The sequence below is a fragment of the Scatophagus argus genome, chromosome 12 (genome assembly GCF_020382885.2).
Source record: "Scatophagus argus isolate fScaArg1 chromosome 12, fScaArg1.pri, whole genome shotgun sequence".
Classification (NCBI taxonomy): Eukaryota; Metazoa; Chordata; class Actinopteri; family Scatophagidae; genus Scatophagus; species Scatophagus argus.
The window spans coordinates 2,570,809-2,589,142 of record NC_058504.1 but is presented as its reverse complement, the minus strand read 5'-3'; the positions used below and the strand labels follow the sequence as shown (position 1 = coordinate 2,589,142).

At 42.6% G+C, this 18,334-nt stretch overlaps 2 protein-coding genes across 2 annotated transcripts; one reads left to right on the top strand and one right to left on the bottom strand.

Annotated features, from left to right (window-relative positions):
* Nucleotides 1-1,034: 1,034 nt before the first annotated feature.
* Nucleotides 1,035-14,912, bottom strand: naa15a (N-alpha-acetyltransferase 15, NatA auxiliary subunit a). Its single transcript, XM_046405815.1, has 20 exons — nt 14,624-14,912; nt 13,381-13,465; nt 10,897-11,001; nt 10,404-10,561; nt 10,011-10,145; nt 8,718-8,871; nt 7,730-7,849; nt 7,136-7,231; nt 6,352-6,458; nt 6,193-6,265; nt 5,869-6,038; nt 5,614-5,766; nt 4,818-4,946; nt 4,444-4,657; nt 3,884-4,077; nt 3,688-3,796; nt 3,503-3,601; nt 3,174-3,317; nt 1,933-2,030; nt 1,035-1,761 (listed from the first exon to the last, which is right to left on the bottom strand). Exons 1-20 carry the CDS (start codon nt 14,675-14,677, stop codon nt 1,552-1,554), a joined length of 2,607 nt encoding a protein of 868 aa, XP_046261771.1. The 5' UTR covers nt 14,678-14,912; the 3' UTR covers nt 1,035-1,551.
* Nucleotides 14,913-15,450: 538 nt separating this feature from the next.
* ndufc1 (NADH:ubiquinone oxidoreductase subunit C1) lies at nt 15,451-17,202 on the top strand. Its single transcript, XM_046405830.1, has 4 exons — nt 15,451-15,602; nt 15,929-16,032; nt 16,835-16,910; nt 17,093-17,202. Exons 1-3 carry the CDS (start codon nt 15,557-15,559, stop codon nt 16,892-16,894), a joined length of 210 nt encoding a protein of 69 aa, XP_046261786.1. The 5' UTR covers nt 15,451-15,556; the 3' UTR covers nt 16,895-16,910; nt 17,093-17,202.
* The last annotated feature ends 1,132 nt before the right edge of the window (nt 17,203-18,334 follow it).

The following is an 18,334-nucleotide window of genomic DNA, read 5'->3' as shown; positions in this document are numbered from 1 at the left end:
TTCTGATTGTTTCACCGTGATTATGTTATAAAGCACACATCTACACAACCCTCCAGGTATGACTGACCCTTAAATGGGACAAAATAAGTAAATGATTTACTTACTGACCCGCAATATATCACTAACAACACAATTTCTATGTATTCACATGATAAACATGGTGGAAAATCCCCCTCCCTCTAACTTCCTCCTAGAGCCAGACACACCTTTGTTAATTAAAATCTGTCTGATGCGACTCAGGCAAAGACGTTCACAGACGAGGAAATGTTTTAAAGTTTCAGTCCTTCCTCACTCTGACTCTGCTGGAGGTTACAGCAATGGGTAACCAAATGAAACGCACTGTTAGTTTGAATAATATTACAGTGTGTTGGAACATTTGGGATAATAAGTAGTTACACAAGTCAACAAAACACAGAACATTTAGACATTTTAATGCAGAAATGTTCCATATTATCTTAAAGCCAAGTCTATTCTAAGATGGTAAAAGTCAAACTCATGAGATAGTAAGTCAAACTTCAGGCTGTTTTTAATGGACATCTTCTTGTGTCCTAAAATAGTTGTCATTTTGACAGCTTTTTACCATTGTACTTCTAAATGGTGTAGAGACCAAGTGCAGAAGCAAAGGACTGAGTAAAACTGTTCTATATGTCATTATATACATACAGTATGAAGTTACTTTTCTTTATGGCCTTTTAATCTGCATCATCTACACCTTTGTGTGTAAATGTATGCCAACATTTATAGAAAGACATTTATCATTACTTTTAATGCCTTTCTATCAAGTTTAGTAATTCTCCTTTGTATATTCCATCTGTATGTTTTAACTGCAAGCCAGTGGGCTTGTGGCTTGATGGGATACCGCAGCCTTTTCCCTACCAGGATCAAACTGTGGAGTTAATGAGCGATTGCTATAAAGTCTTGTGCAGCTGGTCTACTGCCGTCCTGCAGAGAACTGCAGTCACTGCCACTCCGTCAGCTCACATCCTCAAAAACAACACTCGCCCGACATCACCACCAATATCACAATGGTATCGTTTGGTTTTGCAAACATTGTTTTATTAATCCATTTGTCAGTTTGTAATATATAAATTACTTTTAAAAATGTGAGAAGCAGATGCACCTTCAGGAAGGACATGGCGTGAAAACACAGGAGTTATAGAAAACCTAGACTGTGTTTACAGAAGCCATCTTAGCCAGCCAATGTCCACTTTTCTCACAATCTTCTTTTTGCCTCCCATACCGTATTTATCAGTTTTTTTCAGTTACAGAACAGCTGTGGACAGGGCCTGTTTTATTGTTTAAAAAAGATAAATGGGCATCGCTTTCCTCCATGTGCCAGCTCCCTTTCCTGTCTCTCCTGTGGCGCTCAGTCCATCCAGATCAGTGCAATGTGAGGGCTCACAGCAGCCATAGCCCGGGAACTTGGGGGGGAGGGGGGGGGGGGGGGGCGGTGGCAGAGGCGTTGGAAAATGGGTGTGTTGGCGGACTAAGGCGTCTGGCGGCGCACCTCCTCCTCCTCCTCCTCCTCTTGTTCCTTGTTCTTCTCAGAGTTCACATTTCGTTTGCCATGTCGTCGTGCTCTCCTGCTGACAGGTCGCCATTGGCACTGATTGTGGTGCTGTTGTCTTGGTAGCCGGGAGGCATGAAGGCCAGGCTGAAGGGGTAGATCTTATGGCAGGCGGCACGGTAAGCCTCAACTGCCTTCTGCTGGCCCTCGCCCAGCTGCCCGTCACGCAAACCCTCCAGCACTTCAGTACAGATCTGCGATGCGCACGCGCGCACGCGCACACACACACACACACACACACACACACACACACACACACAGAGACAGTTAGTTTACCTGAACGACTGAAGATGTCTCTGAAACTATGAATCAAAGACGGCAGCCATGGTGTCTGGTACGGCAGGTGCTAGTAAATGAGCACAGACCTGAATGCTTCTTCCAGACAGTGATTCGTCAAGGGCCGTAGCTATCTCACAGGCCATTTTATCAGAGGAAGGTTCCAGGTAGACCATCATCTTAGCAGCTGGGAATAGAAGAGACACACAGACTGATGGCGACTTGTTTTAGAACAAAAGCCCCTTTCAGGCATGGACCTTGTTACCCAAATCAAATGGCAACTCCATGTGTTGTTCTCATGTCATGAATAAGCAAACAAGTAGCTTTTACACTACAACAACACCAATTTCATCAGAGTCAAGTTAAATACGCAGGGTTAAATACACACACAGAGCAAGTTAGCATAATAAAATTGGGTAGCAACACGTGGCAAAATCAATTCTGCCATCTGCTGGTTACCTTTTGAATAACATCAAGTCTGTTGTAAAGAATCTTAGCATCTGGTTCAACAGTAATTTAAATTTAGAGCAGCACACCACAAAACTTGTGCAATCGTGTTTTTATCATCCTAGAAACAGTTCAAAAATATGAGCTAACTTAACTTTTTAAGACACAGAGGCATCCTTTTTACATGCTTTCATCTGTAACGCCTGGATTATCGCAGCTTTTTTACTTGCCTGAACCAAAAATCTATAAATCGACTGCAGGCGGTACAGAACTCAGCTACTTTTAACTTCAACCAAGATGTCCATGGTCCTGCTATATCTCTGACCTCTTAGTACCATACATGCCGGAGGATAATTTGAGATCCTCGGGCAGATGTCATTTGTCTAGAGGCCTTCTGTTCTACAAAAAAAAAAAAAAAGTACTCATGTTTAGCACGGAGCTGCTGCAACACCAATTAAAGTCTCAGAACCAATGAAGCAGAGTCAGAGAAATGTTTTTATTCCTCACATTCTTCTTCCGTATCAAGAAACATGGTTCCTGCATTACTCACAATGCAACTCAACCACTGACACCTTAGTCAGAGTGTCAGGGGTGTTAGACTAATAGCAATTAATATAATCTTCAATCAGTCCAGTTCCCCTTCAGGAGCACTGTGATTGGGTCCTGATCCTGATTAGAGTTCTTTAACATTGGCTATCTCCTGATACCCAATCCAATATGATACTTCAACATTTCTAAATAATAATCTGACACATTGAGTTACAGGTGTGTACTCCTTTGGTACACAAAACAAACACTTTTGAGAGTAAATCAAGGTACAGGTATGGGCTTTATTTCAGCTGCAGCTATTTATGCTGATATAAAAAAGATAACTGATTCGTACCAGCCAGTCGGTGTGGGATGGAGTTGGAGTGTTGGCTCAGGTAGTTCTTGTTGAAGCTCTGAGGATTGCTTTCTCCGAACAGCCTGGAGATCTCCTGCTTCAACACCGTCCTCACTGCCTCTGCCAGGTCTGCACTCTCACTCACTATATCCACACACACAACAATACAAGACCCATATGAAGTATGTCCATCCACTGAAGCCTGACATACGGACACAAAGCGGTTTCACCTGTTTCAAAGTCACATGTGGAACACCTGGCCTTAATGAGACTTGGGATATGCAGTAGACGTCACTATGAAACATCAGCTCAGTGTGGGTGGTGCTCACCTCCTTTGAAGAAGCGCACTAGACACTGGTGCAGCCATGGGTTGGAAGGCTCTATGGCTACAGCTCTCTTTACTGACTGCAGCATCAACAGGTACTTCTCTGTGGGGGGGACAAAGAAAAACAGTTGAGACAACTGAAATGAGGTTGAAATGTGTTGGAAGGCAGGCTGGCACCACGTATCTGACCTTTCCTGAAGTAGATCTCAAAAGCCAGCAGGTGGGTCTCGATCTTGTTACGCACCAGGTTCTTCAGAGGAATCAGGAACTTCACTGCCTCCTCCAGAGGATTCTCTGGCTGGTGCAACAAATTAAAAACGTCTTCATTAATCTGCTATGATTTTTCTGCTCTGATAACAGAGAGAAGGGGTAAACAGGAGCCCACCTTGGCCAGTTTGTCTGGTATTAGCTCCTCTTTTGGCCCTCCTATCTCCTCATCATCATCCTCCTTCTTCTTCTTCTGGTTCTTGAGCTGTTTCTCCTTCTCTGCATTCTTCTTCTCCTCCTCCAGCTGCGCCTTCTTCTGGGCTCTTCGTTGTTTGTTGCGCAGTTTCTTCAACTCTTTGTCCGTCAGATTCTCTTCAGAAAGCATAACAGTAAATTGTATTTTTTTTTTAAAACTTTTTTCCTAATTTCTGGTGCTGACAAGGGAGGGTAGTAACGTTTAAACGACTAGCTGGTTACTCGCACACACCTACGAGTGAGTGGCATCATTTTTATTGTTCCAAACATCTCGTAGGAGTGTAGCTGTTACCTCTATCACGGGAGGAAATCCCTTTGACAATAAATGACTGAAACATCTTGGGTACATTTGAAAAGAAAAACTCAGAAAATAAATTCTGCAAAAACTTGTGATTCTGACTTTTTTATTAAAATGAAGCAACCCCATTCACGCATGCGTTCATACACACACACACACACACACACACACACACAGTGTCTCACCAGTGTCTGCCTGGCTCTCCTTGCTGTCGTCAGTCAGAGGTTTGTCGTGCAGGGCCAGGTAGATCTGGATGGCGGTTCGAGCAGCTTTGTAGTAGAACGGATGCTGCCGAAGGACGTCCTCCAGCTTCAGCAGGTCCACGTAGGAGCGCAACGTCATCTTTCTCATGCAGTAGGTGTGAAAGTCAAACTGGTCATCTGTGATCTCCACAAAATGCTGATGGAGAGAAGGAGGGCAGGAAGGTGATGAGTGAGCCAGCGTTCAGATGTGCTGATGTTCACGGTGCCCACAGTGCGCTACAGTCTAATAATAAACCTAATAAATGAGAAAACTGAGGGGAGGTGGGGCTGATGGTGGTCATGAGTTAGCTGCTCACCCTCTCAATCTCGTGGCACTTCTTCAGGGCCTCTCCAAACTTGTTCATGTCTTTGTAGGCCAGGGCACACTCTGTCTGGAACCACATGCACTGCATCTCATTCAGGTTCTCGACTGCAGACGTGCCCTCCTGAAACCACACACACACGTGCTTCCATTATCACACTGTGTGGTCAAAGACAAGCTGTACACACACTGTACACAGACACACTGAGCTACATGCAAGAACATCCTCATAATCTTCTCCTAATGCTCTCTTAGAAGCAAGCCTCACAAAAAATGTCCCCATTCAAAGTCGGATTCAGGAAACTCCCTGAAGTGTGCAAAGCTTATTATGGCTTGTTCACTCTGAACTGATGAATGTCATTCACCATGAAAACAGGCTGGAGAAATGGAGCCACCTAAACAGACAACATGTCCCTTAGACTGTTCCCTGACCCTCAGAGCAGGTCAGGACATCTACCCTGGGAAAAACTCCAACAATCTGATGTTTGCTCTGGTTAGTAAGTGGTGCCAGGTGACAAATGCAACACAATTAAGTCTAGACCTTTATGTGTAGCTTGTTTCATTTGGACGTTATTACGTACAGGAGAGAGTCAGAGACTGAGGAAAGAAGTCAGCAAATGTGCCTTAAACTTGATGTGAACATTTTCTGAGTCACATCAGATAGATTTTCATCTTAGTATTCTCTTTTGCCCAGCCTAATACTGCGCCAAAACTACTCCTGTGCCTGATGCATGCATATAAGACTCAAAACATTTTCTTTCACAATGCTATCACTCCTCTGTGTTTCTAACCCGAGTGAACTTGGAGCACATCTCCTCTGCTTCTTTGATGAGGCCAGCCTTCAGCATGTACTTGGCACACTTGGAGTTGATAAAGCGGTCAGCAGTGTCCAGCGCCTGAGCCTCGTCCATCCACCGAGCTGCTTCCTTTATGTTTCCTGCATGCTGCAGGCCCGAGGACGCAGGGAAGGAAGCGAGGAAAAAGTAAATACTCATGAAATAACAATCAAAAAAGACTAACATTACGTTAAACTGTTTTGACTGAACCTTGTAGATCTTGGCCTTGATGAGGAAGAGTTCGATGAGTGTGGGTGTGCTGTCGATGGCGGTGTTGATGTACTCCAAAGCCAGGCTGGGCTGGCCTGTGAAGTCAAAGTGCTGCGCCAGGAAATACTGTACCCACAACAGGGTGGTAGGGGGCTCCTCCTTCCCATCATCTGTACACACATTTTTACACAAGTCACGTTGAGTGTGTGGATTTACAGCACACCTGAAGAAACCTCTGCCTTTATGCAATTTAGTTGGCTTGGAGCGACAAACAACAATTAAGATCATGCTTTTAAAGTGAGGCCAGTGACGGGACACACTCACCGTTTTCACTAAACATTCGACAGCTTTTTAGACTGGATTCATATCCAACTACTAGTTCCTCAATGATCGTAACCTGCATCGAGAAAAAACAACTGAAATGGTTTATTTCAGAGAGAATCTCAGTGTAGAAGCACTCATTTTAAATGCCACCCTGCTAACCTTTTCTTTGTCGCTGTAGAGGGATTTGAGGGTAGTGAAGACAGGAGGGCAGCCTTTACTGAAGTTCATCCTCAAGTAGCTGTCCAGACATTCACAAAACTTCTCCCCTGGCCAGCACAACACACAGTAAAGGTACAGCAAAGTGAGATTTGTACTGCTGCATAGCACAGACACTTTCACATGCAGATCTTTTATCACAGAGCTATGAAACAAATGTGAACAGCAAAACAGTTTAAACTTCGTTGTAATGATCTGAATCTCACAACGTATCAGAAAACCAGTCCAAAGTCAGTGTTGCCACTGTCTTTTTTTGTTGTTTTCTGTGGAAGCCTACATAGAAGTTATATCTAAACGTAACTGCACTACTGAATTTATTTGATTAAAAGTTAAACCTGGAGTGTGGCGGTTTTGCATATAAATGAATGTCTGTTACACTCAAGTCCTTATCACACAAGTCTACACAACACTGATTAAGCCTGTCAACACCCAATACGCACCAGGTCCCCCTTACATAAATATATTACATTAGGTACATTTCAAAAGTAATTCCCATTTTAACCTATGTCAAAGGGTTATACTACAGTTTAGTTCCACATAACTTTCACTTCGACCTTCGAAACAGCTGTGTGCAGAAAAAAAGCTTTCGTCCACATTTCACGGTGGTCATCAGCAGATGGAGTTGTACTGTAGTACTCAGTGGGAAAACTGCATTCACTGACAGACCACAAGACACAGAATATTTTGGCTTCACAGGTGGAGGCGTTGCAGGCTGTACTGTGTTTACCTGTGAGAAAACTAAGAGGCAGTCTGCGGGGAACCAGGCCTTTAGGAAACTTCACCCAGGAGTCCTCATAAATCTTCTGGCGCTCCTCTATACTAGCTGGAGAAACACACACACACACACACAGAGTGTAAGGAGAAAACCTGATCTAACAGTCAACATATCTCACCCTGCTGCAGTCATCCCTTTGGCTTTGACACATTCATGTTTTTTTCGGTTCTGTCTAGAACAAAAAACAACAGTTAAACAGATTTTGCTTGCTGTAATAATTCCTCCTCAGCACAAAATCAGTCTGTCGAAACACAAAGTGGAAATCTCTGGTGAAAAGGCTGTATTTTTAGACGATACCCAGCTGATCTGATTAACTCTGCTGAATCATCGCATTATCTCCAGATTACTTTGAAATACATTTTTGTCTGGACCGAGTGCTTTGATTTTGACCTCCATCTCTTCCACTGGAAGGATGCAAAACAGAGAAGTACCAAAGTATAAACTCAGAGACAGATGAGATTCTGGTAGAGACACAAATAATGACACCATAACTACATACATCCTTTATATCATGTGCAGCACACAGAAGGGCCTGAGAAGAGTCACCTGGCTTAAAGGCCTTTTCCAGGCCGTGGTAATAGGCCCAGTTCTCAGGGTTCCTTTCTTGGAGTCTCCTGTAGACCTCAGAAGCCTCTTCATGCCTGTCCAGTTTCAGCAGCAGCTCTCCTAAACACACACACACACAGAGTTACTGTACTGCCTACAAATGACAAACACAAAAGACAGACAAGAGCTGAGGATCCTCCCATGACATTCAGCCCTAAGCCCTGCTCACAGTGAAGAGGACAGGACATTCAGGGGAGCTGTGGTGGACTTTCGGTACCACTAAAGAGAGTGGAAAACCTCCGTGCCTGCAGCTCTTCATCAAACAGCTCGCTCTGATTTGCCCCATTACTCACACAGACTGTGAACAAACTACTCAAACTGACCCACCGTCCCAAGAAAAAAAGCCAAAAATGGTCATTGGTTTGTTTTGCAGATACGTTTTTCATTAATGCCAGCAGTAAGATGTAAAATAAGTGGTGTAATCGGTAACACTAGTGTTGTAACAAATTTATGGCAGCAAAACTGGACGAAGATTTGTGTCAAACTGTGTCAACATTTCGATTTAGTTATGTCTGTGGAATCTAAGGACGGGCATATCAAGCAAGAGTCTTAAGACGCAGCATTGCTGACATCTGTACTATTTATTTTTCCTTACTGACAATATGACAACATTTGAGTGCTTTAACTGTTAAAGTAAGAATTATGCTCAACGAATGACTGTTGAAGGTTCACTTTTTTGAAAAAAATGACACACAAAGATACAAAGCCATAAATGACATAAATTTCAGTCGTTACTAAACCACACTGATATGTGATGGGTGGCTCTTAGCCAATTTAAATCCTGCAGTTAGCTGACACTGGACGAAATCCCTTGACAAATCAAAAAGGATGACATGTTGTCTCAGCAGCAGCAGCTGAACTCTCTGCCCAGAGAAACAACTGACTGAAAACAAACACACAAGCTCAAGGAGCGACAGCATCAGCCCACCTCGTGTCTCCTCCACGGCCAGTTTGTCACAGATCTGTTTCTCATAGTTGTTGAGGTGATCGAGGGCCTCCTTGTGCAGTCCAGCCTCCCTCAGAACCTGGTTCTGATACAGCAGCAGTTCACTGTACTCATAGTCCACCTTGTCTGGAGACGTCTGTGCGGACACACGCAGAAGAGAACGGAATAAAAAACATACAATATCCCTGTCACACTTCACCAAAACCTCAATAACATCCGGTTTTGTTGTCTTCGGAGGGAAAAGGTACAGCAGAATCTGGGGCAGCCGTGGCCTAGAGGTTGGAGAAGCGGCTTTTGATCGGAGGGTCACCGGTTCGATTCCCCCACCGGACGGGCAGGAAAAATTTGAGTGTGTTTCACTGCATGTTGCATATGTGTGTGTTTCAATCAGTGATGGGTTAAATGCAGAGAAGTAATTTCCCAGCTTGGAGTTAATAAAGTAACTTAAATTAAATCCATTCGCATGTCAAACGACTCAGTGACAGCTCCAGCTAGCTGTGATGCAGACATGAACGTGCTAATTTTCATACCATCTACACGCTGTAGTTAGGGGATGTAAATATTTTCCCATCCAAGTCTTTTCAAGCAGCACTCCCACATGTTCCAACATCAGTTTGACAAAATGAATGAAAAGACAGAAGAAGTTGGAACGTTACACTGTCGCTGGCCTCCATGTCTGTACTGCACATGCATGGCTCTCAGAAGAGACTGGAAGCACATGACTCGCTCTTTAGCCGTTTGCATAATCACATCCACAAAAAATGTGTTTAATGTGGTATGTTACTGATCAAGACCTTTCACGACAAGTTATAACGTCTTCTGGATGCAGCCTCATGAGGTTTATGATCTGCTGCTTTCTACTGTTCTCTAGTGCATTTGTGACGCCGAACACGACACGACACACCACACCCACACACACAAAACTTTCAAGTACTTCTACTCCATTCCTCAGAAGATCTGTACAACCAGCACCTTCTATTAAGAGTTATGCTGTTGTATAATGGACAAAAAGTGTTTTTGTACCTCAAACTCAGCATCTGAGTCAACTGACAGGACCAGTTTTGTCCTGCTAAATGTACATGCCTATTACAGATCACATCCAGTAATTTAAACAAGTGCTTTATTACTGAAGACGTCAATATTTTATTTCCACCTCGTCCTGTAATATCGATCCTGTCTAAATGGCGCTTTAGTCTTGAGCAAGTCGATCTTATAATTAGATCCCTTAAGAGAAATCTTTACAGTTCTGTTGAGTTGTCTACAGCTTTGAACTACCTGTTGCGTTTTGCGGAACTCCTCCACAATCTTGGCAGCCATCTCAAAGTCTTCTAAAAGGTGATAGGCTACAGCATATCCAATCCATGAGGCCCGCTGGGCTGGACGGAGCTGCAGCAGCTGGTACCGAGTCTCCTGGAGAAGGAAAAGACGATCACAGCAGACACAACCGTGAGCTGTAATGTTTATGTTTGACTGTCATGTCCATCCTTGACTTGTACTGGTCAGTCAACCTCATCTTCATCAGCAACTTTCTAGTCACTGTAGGTAACTGTCTGACCCTGTGCAACCGTTTGTACCCAGCCTCCTTCATCCATTCTCATCATGCATCCCTCCGTTCAGACCTTGTATCTGAACGGTTTAAACCTGTTGTGTCTCTCTGTCGACCCTCACCCTGTACCCCTCCAGGTCTCTCATCTGGATCTGTAGCAGGGAGAGGTCTCGCAGGATCTGCAGGTTGTCCTTGTCCCACTTAAGGGCATTGCGGTAACACTTGATGGCCTCGTCATACTTTTTATCCGACCGCTGCAGCAAGCCATACACATGCCAGCCTGGGAAAATGAGTTGAGGAAGCAAAAATACAAGGACACACTATACAGAGGTTTATATATGCTTACCGATGTAACAAAAACACGTAAATTAAAAGAACAGACGAACTTACAGGGAACAGACTTATGCCCTAAACAAGGGGCAGCCAAGTAGAAATTAAGATAATACTTTACTGAGGAGGAAATTCAGGTGTTAAATAAATGTCGTTTTAGTCAAACAAATTCTCAAAGGCGTTACAGAGTGAAATCGGCAGCTGCGGTGTTTAACTAAATGTGAATATCAAAGTGTTGTGCGCAGGATGAAATCTGGGCACTGAGAGGGCCTGATGGAAGGATACAGACGTGGCTCTTGAGGTCGTTGCGTAGGCCTCGTCTCACCAGCTCGTAGGCCTCCTCCTTTTTGCCCAAACAGTTTAGGGTTAACCCCTTCATGGCCAGCGTCTCTGAAGCACAAGAAAGGAGTGGGGAGGACAGGCGTGAGCCATTCGAGAATGACACGATGTTTTAGTTCAGTTCATTCACATTAACTGACATAATGGCATTCAAAAAATTACAGTTTTCTTATCTGTATTTCATTTAAAATGTGCTTGCTAACTAAACGGAACAGCCGTGAATAGTAATGTATGACGTAATACTGGAAACAACAACAGCATGACAGGTACACTAATTTAAAATCCTGTCACTGTCGCATAACAAGGCCAACAAAGAATGAACAACTACAATATTATACTAATACACTATCACACAGCTGATAAGTAAGTGCAGCAGAGAAATCCTATGATATGTTTGAGGTAGTTCAGAAACAATCATTCCTTTACAGTTTGTCCTTCAGGACATGGTAAACATTTCTGTAATGAGGCAAATCAAATCTAACAATTAAAAACAATACAAAATAATGTGATACCAACAATAACAACAGTGTGGTGGCATTAATGAAAGCTTTTTTCCAAAAGGTAAGTTTTGATTAGTAATTTAAAAGATGTAACTGACTTTGCAGCCACAGATCTTCCTCAGGTTGAGAATACTGTTCTTTACTCTTTACTGTTCTGTGTACAGCGTCAGCATGTACACAGAATAATATGGTCAAACAATGGAGGCTGGGGGACACCACAGGTCAGATGAGCCCCAGAACAGGAGGCATCGGCAACCACAAAGTGTCACAAATTACATTTGAACCAGTCCAGTGCAGTATCCCTGATGGCAAGAGGGCTTTGAGTTACACTATACAGCCAACACTATGTAAACATGGCAAAGTATGTGGACACCTAAACAAATCCCTATGTGACAGCTGAACATGTATTTCTAAAAGCATGTGCATTAATGTACTGCCATGACAGCCTCAACTCTTCTGGTTTCAAGGTATTCACCAACAATGTTGAACCCTGGCCCCAGGGATCTGCTCCAATCCACAAGAGCATTAGTGCCGACCAACACTGTCTGGCTTACAGCTGGCATTCACCCTGAGGGAAACCAAGAGGACCATTTCTTTATGGACCGGCCTGAGACAGAGGCTCTTGTAAACAAACATCTCGTCATTCCTGATTTGAACAGACAGTGTAAAAGAGGCTTTAAGGTCATGTTCAAAGCTGTCACAAAGGGTGAAAGCTCACTAATGTACGTAATAGGGCTGGACAATATATTGTTTCAGCATCAACATGGCAATGTACACATGTGCAACAGTCACAGTGCAGGACATGCAATGTCACTGAAGGCAAATGAACTCAGACATGTCAGGCTAAAACTGTATTGTTTCAAAATAAAGGAAAACTCGTAAGGCTCTCGCTGGACCAATCCATCCCACTTTACATAATTCAGTCCAATTTAGGGAAGGTGGGGAATAAATTTTTTGCTAACTACAACCTAATTTTGGAAAGTTCATTTTGGTGTTTTGAAGGCATAAATCCTAGACCGATAGAAACAACTATACTGAGAAAAACCAGTTGTCAATTTAAGTACTTTAAGTGATGCTTCTTGAGCCCTCGTTGTTTGGACAGGAAGGATCTGTGTTCTGCAATCTTTGAAAATATGACAATCATACCAAATTCTTGTGGCAACTGACCAGACCAGAACAACTTCAAGTACTCCAACTCAAATTATTTCTTTTCATTCCATACACGCTTTCTCCACGGAGAGTCCATGTTTACTGCTCAGTCACACCAACTACCTGAGTTTTCGCAGCAGTAAAGGTGGTGGTCCTCAAGAAAGACACAATGTCATGATCAGGGTTGGAAACCAGCACCCACCACCAGCCAGATGCAGGTGATTTTGTGTAGTGGTGAGTGAATTTGTTCAACCTAGCAGCCACATCTGGCAACTGCTGAACTAACACAAAGCACACTGAATAAGACTGAAAACACAAAATGTCACAGTACACAGTCAGACGCAAAGGTAGGCTGACGTTACGTGTTTCATTCATGTCCAAGTGGGTGCCAGTGCATACAATTACAATTAGAACATGAAGCTGAACTATCATTCAAGTCAACTTTTAAAGTGTCAGAGTTTATCTACGATTTGAATAGACACTGTTGAACTACCTTTTAGTTTTTTTTCAACATTGCATATGATTATACATGACATTCACAGGCAATTAAAGTCGTGTTAGAGCATCAGCATCTCCGACCAAAACAAATGCGTGTCTGCCATTCCTCTTCCCTCTCCAGAAACAAATGTTAAATTGTTCACCTCAAACACTTTATATATATTGTGTGTCAGCAACTTGTCAATTCACTGCTAACAAAATAGGAACAAGATGACAGCAAAGCATAATGATTCTCACCGTTTCCTAATAGTTCAGTGCGAGGTGTCAGGTCAAGTACTCTTACCTCCATGCTCAGCAAACTTTGGGTTGCCCAGGATCTGTTTGCAGAACTTCAGGCCGTTTCTGTACTGCTTGTGCTCGTAACATCTCTGTAACAAAAGACAGAGCAGACTTTACATCAGGCTTCTGAGACCACATCCTGCTATTCACTGCTGCACTAAACCTCGGACAGCCTTGTACAGTGCACGAAAAGGACATTTTTGTAAGTGCGCTAAATGTGCTGTGTGCCAGCGGTCAGCCGAAATAAGTGGTCCTTCCTACTGTGAGCAAGCAAAGCATCACATCTACCAAAGGCTGTCCCCTTGGCAATCCAGTCTGTGTGAGACTGTAGCAATGAGATAAATGTGAGGAACAGCAATTGAGAAAACAGCGTTGATGGTGGAGGGCTGTTGATGAGATGTAATCAGACAAGCCGGCAGATGGATGCGCCTGGCTCAGAGCACTCCCCTCCCCTCCAATTGAAACCCTGCCAGCTCCCACTCCAGTATGTGCACTCAAGTCTCTGGCTGACCGAAGAAAATGACAAACTCCCCCACTGCCCAGTAGCAGTATTAGTAATATGAATTATTATTATAATCTGTGCACGTTAGCTGCTGTCAATGGTGAACACCGAGAAGAAACCTCTGACTTTAACAACAATTAGCATGTTTGATATATGCCGAATATAACCGTGTCTTGTGATATACGCTCATGTTATGCACAGAAGCACAAGAAACTGACCGTTAGACTTCAAAAATAGCAAATGAATTTGGCTTGACGAGTACCCGGCAGGTATCTGGATAGCTCCATGTACTGAACTGAACTGCTCGAACTAATGACAACAATTTTGGGCGCAACATGCAAGACAAATATTGATAAACTTCACTGACAGTCCATCCGCTTGAGTTTCCAAACTGCAGCTATTAAGTAGAAAGCTAACCCGACTATTCACCTAAGTTGTGTATGGCTGTCATGTGTCAAGCAGCTTTGTCACTGATACACTTTGGCTGTGTTGCAAGGCCAAAGCATAGCTAAGACACCACATGACCGGTTGCTAGCCAACTATGCTGTTTGTTTAAATGAATTGTTACACGTAATAGCTGAAAAAACAGTAGAGACACAACCATTACTATGCGTTTGGTGTACTGAATATTTTGGTTAATGTACTGGCAACTCCCTAGCCACTTGATCAAACTGTTCCAACTGACGGCTACTTGGCAAACTAGCATTAGCTAGCAAGCTAACGTTATCTCAGGCATTGAGCCTACCAATATTCTCTTGAAGAGAGCATTCTCCTTCGGCGGCAGAGTGATTGTGGGCATTGTGTTGGGTTCTTATGCCTCTGTCGGTTCACACATGAATAATATCCTCTCGGAGTCACAGATCCTGCACTGCTTCGGTATCTTCAGGCTCCTCTCTCTCACGTGTTGAAGCCGAGGCCCCCTTCCGAGCAAAATGGCCGACGTGCTTCTCCTCCGGGTCAGGCTGCTCTCTGAGTCTGCGTGTTAAACGTTGGCAAGCAGGGCAAAAGCCGTATCACAGTGACTGAACGGCCTTTTGATCGTAATGACATGACACGGCGCGGTTTATCTAATGACACATCAAATCAACACTGCCTGGATATGTCACAAAATAATACAACATTAGGATAAATGTTAAATGAAGAGTGTGCCTGTATAGGGCCAGTATGCTGTTCATCACCTGCGTCTCTCGTCGGCTTTGTTTAAATTAATTATTTGTAGAATAGAGACTCGATTTTTAATAACATCACTAGAGTGCAGAAGGATAATTGTTTTCAAAAACATGCTTTTGTTTAATGTGAGGCAATTAAGAAAAGCCACGGGGATTTGAAACTGTTAATAATACATTCGCTAATACATGCGCATGTACAAAATTATTTTAGCTGGCAATTTGGTGTGAAATCAACTGTCAAGCCCGCTAGAACAGGAATTTGATTTTGTACGCGAACGAAGCTACATTTTGGAGATAAAATGGCTTATAAACAATAAAATCCACATGCTTGTTGAATTTAAAATTATATGATTATAAATTAATGCCACTTAATAACAACAAATGTAAGGCTCCTGTGAGTGTTGGAGCGACTTATCGGTGATCTTCTGCTCAGTCCTTCCAGGAGCTTTAATCGAACACAGTGAGGCTGGGATAGCAAGTTGGATGAAGGGAGCTGATCTGTTAGCAAAATGACTTTCAACCGGTTATTATCCAGAGCTGTTCTCGGCAGCAGAGGTGAGATAATGACATGGAGGTTATGTATTCATGGTTGTTATTTTGGAAAGACCAGTCTTTTGACTTGATATTTGCAACGTGAACGTCGTGTTTACTTTGGAGGCTGACCTTAGCTTAGCTTAGCTTAGCTTAGCTTAGCTGTAACGTTGCTGCCTCGCAGCCGACTTTCTCCATCTAAAGACACGCATTTTAAAGTAATTCTGTGCTGGGTTTGAACGGGTTCATTCTTCTCACAGATGCGGCTTCTCTTCATGGTTGTTTCAAGTACTGACTCAATTGTCTTTTGAAACTAGTGTGGTTTGCCATACATTTTTGGTGTTTTTCAGTGGGTCCCAGGTCTGTATTCACAAGCTCCAAGCCTGACACTGCTAAACCCAACTGGTTCCGAGTGGGTCTTGCCTTTGGAGCATCTGCTGTCCTTTGGGGCCTGGTAAAACATTACATTGTTAAATACTGAAATTTTAAATAACATTATTGCTAAAATTGATCATTTGTTGTCAGTGTTGTGTTTAAAATATCATTGTCTTATATATCAATATGTATGTATATCAATGTATACATGTCTTGCAGCAAGATAAAAGTACTTTTCTCCCCCCAATAATGTAGCAACAAGGCCAAATCTGCGTACACAAGCATTTGCTCCACCATGCAGCATTCACTGTATCTCAGATTGTCTAGTATCATTTCACCCAGGAGAGGGCAGCAACGAGCAGAAAGATATTTCTGTTTAAAAACTTCAAAATTTTGACGTTTGGTTTCCAGTGAAGTTTGGTGGATCAAAGTAAAGGACTGTGTGCTGAATTTCAAGTAGAAAATGAAAAAGATCTCAAATTATCTTATACAGCAGATGCATTTTTGAGAGCCAAAGCCATGTTTAAAGGTCAAATCTTTGAATGACCTGGTAAGACATTCTCACCACAAAAGGGGAGTTCATTAGTTTGTTTTAATCCAAGGTCTATATTGCAGTTTGTATTTCCTATTTTGGTAAAATCATGATAAATAATAATAATGATGATGATGATGATAATACCTTTCGTTGATAATAATTGAATTCCAGTTGACAGTAAAAAGCCCTCACAAAGCTCTAAATTAATTCTTCTGACATCTGCAGATACACTGAAGACAAATACACATTTCTTCTAAATCTTCAAGGCAATGAAAAATTCAGATATGAAGAATGTTCCAATATTGGTACATTTAAATGAGTTTTGCTCTCCGTCTTCCACTCGCAGCTCTTCAACCAGCACAGCACAGATGTACATGAGTACAAAGTGAGGAACGGCCTGGAATAACCCACCACATCAGCATGTGAGTGTCACTTTGTTTAGAGGATGTTAAAATGAACTATGTGAGCAATGTTTATGATTTTGTGATCTGATACCTGTTTCCACATAGCATTATAGGTATTCTGTCATCCAGTGTGAGCCTATAAAATCTATGAATGGATGAACAAATAAAACATGACACTGTGTCGTTCTTGTCCTACACAGGAGTTCGCTGGGTCCTGTCTGTGGGATGCACCTGTTTGTGTATTTGTTTCTATTTCCGCTGGTCCTTCTGTGTGATGTGTAAAATAAAAAATGTATGTGTGTGAAATATACACAAGTCTTGACCTCTTTTGTTCACATAAATTCACAGTTGTTGGATTCACAATTACAAATGTTTGTTCCATACCTCTTTATTAATGAACAAATTGTGTGAATGTAATTGTTCCCCCAGTGGAGGAAGAACGCACAGCTTTTATTTAAGTACCTCACTGTATAGATGCTCCTTTAGAAATACAAGTTCTGAATTAACAAATTGTTTAAATTAAAAGTACTCAGTGCAGTAAAGTGTACCCTGTGACTGTCCCACTATTGTGTGATCTCATTGGATTATTGTGACTCATGCAGGATTTTACTGTTGGAGTTGGTTGAGGAAGAGTTCAGTGTTACATCCGTCTCACAGTTACACAAAGAGACAAGAAAACAAAAACAAAAACACGGTCCCCTTGCACTGTTGTTTCAGCTTATCTGCCTTAATTAGACCCCTTCTGAGGCCTGTGAGGGATATACACACTGCATTTCTCTTTCTACTTGCACCTTTTAGAGCAGGACAACCTTGAACTAATGAATAAGAGGGAGAACCGTGAGTTGCTTCTGCATAATGTGCTGCAATTGCATAATCCATATTGCAGTTTTGTGCTCTGATATTCTTTGCTTGAGGGTTTGTTTGGTTTGTCCAATTTATGCCAGACCACACTCCTCTCTGGGCTACACACAACAGACAGATCGAGTGTCCGTCTCACAAACAACCCGCTGAAACCAATTAATGTCAGCAAAGTCAGTCCTGTCCCCGTCTGTCGATGTCCAGCCTTGGTGAGCGTGGAGGGGCAGCCCGGTCTGTCTGCTCTGTCTGGACGTCCCACTGTATCAGCACCACTGCGGGCTGTGGGTTTTATAAAAACACCCACTAGAAAAACACAGACACAAGCGGAGAGACTCCAACTGTTCCATTTAAAGCTATTTATTGTAGTATGAGGGTAAGCCAGTTAGAGGCCAAGTCTGGTGGGTCTTTGACAACTACTCTGTGAGAGATGTTCCCAGACCCCCATTTTAAATTCCTGCTATGCCCATGTACGGCGAATATGTATTAATATTCATATTTACATCTATGAATATTTAATATTTGATATTTCTGATTGACTCAGAGAAATGAAAAGTAATTTTCCGATCGTTTCATGGCGGTGATGT

Bases quoted from the DNA above. Each gene is read 5' to 3' on its own strand.
- naa15a (XM_046405815.1), bottom strand. From the start codon at position 14,677: ATGCCCACAATCACTCTGCCGCCGAAGGAGAATGCTCTCTTCAAGAGA. The intron at 3,797-3,883 runs GTGGGCTCCTGT...TTGTTGCACCAG, and splicing joins TACCAGACAAACTGGCCAAG to CCAGAGAATCCTCTGGAGGA. The intron at 2,031-3,173 runs GTACGAATCAGT...TTCTATTCCCAG, and splicing joins CATCCCACACCGACTGGCTG to CTGCTAAGATGATGGTCTAC.
- ndufc1 (XM_046405830.1), top strand. From the start codon at position 15,557: ATGACTTTCAACCGGTTATTATCCAGAGCTGTTCTCGGCAGCAGAG. The intron at 15,603-15,928 runs GTGAGATAATGA...GGTGTTTTTCAG, and splicing joins AGCTGTTCTCGGCAGCAGAG to TGGGTCCCAGGTCTGTATTC. The intron at 16,033-16,834 runs GTAAAACATTAC...TTCCACTCGCAG, and splicing joins CTGCTGTCCTTTGGGGCCTG to CTCTTCAACCAGCACAGCAC.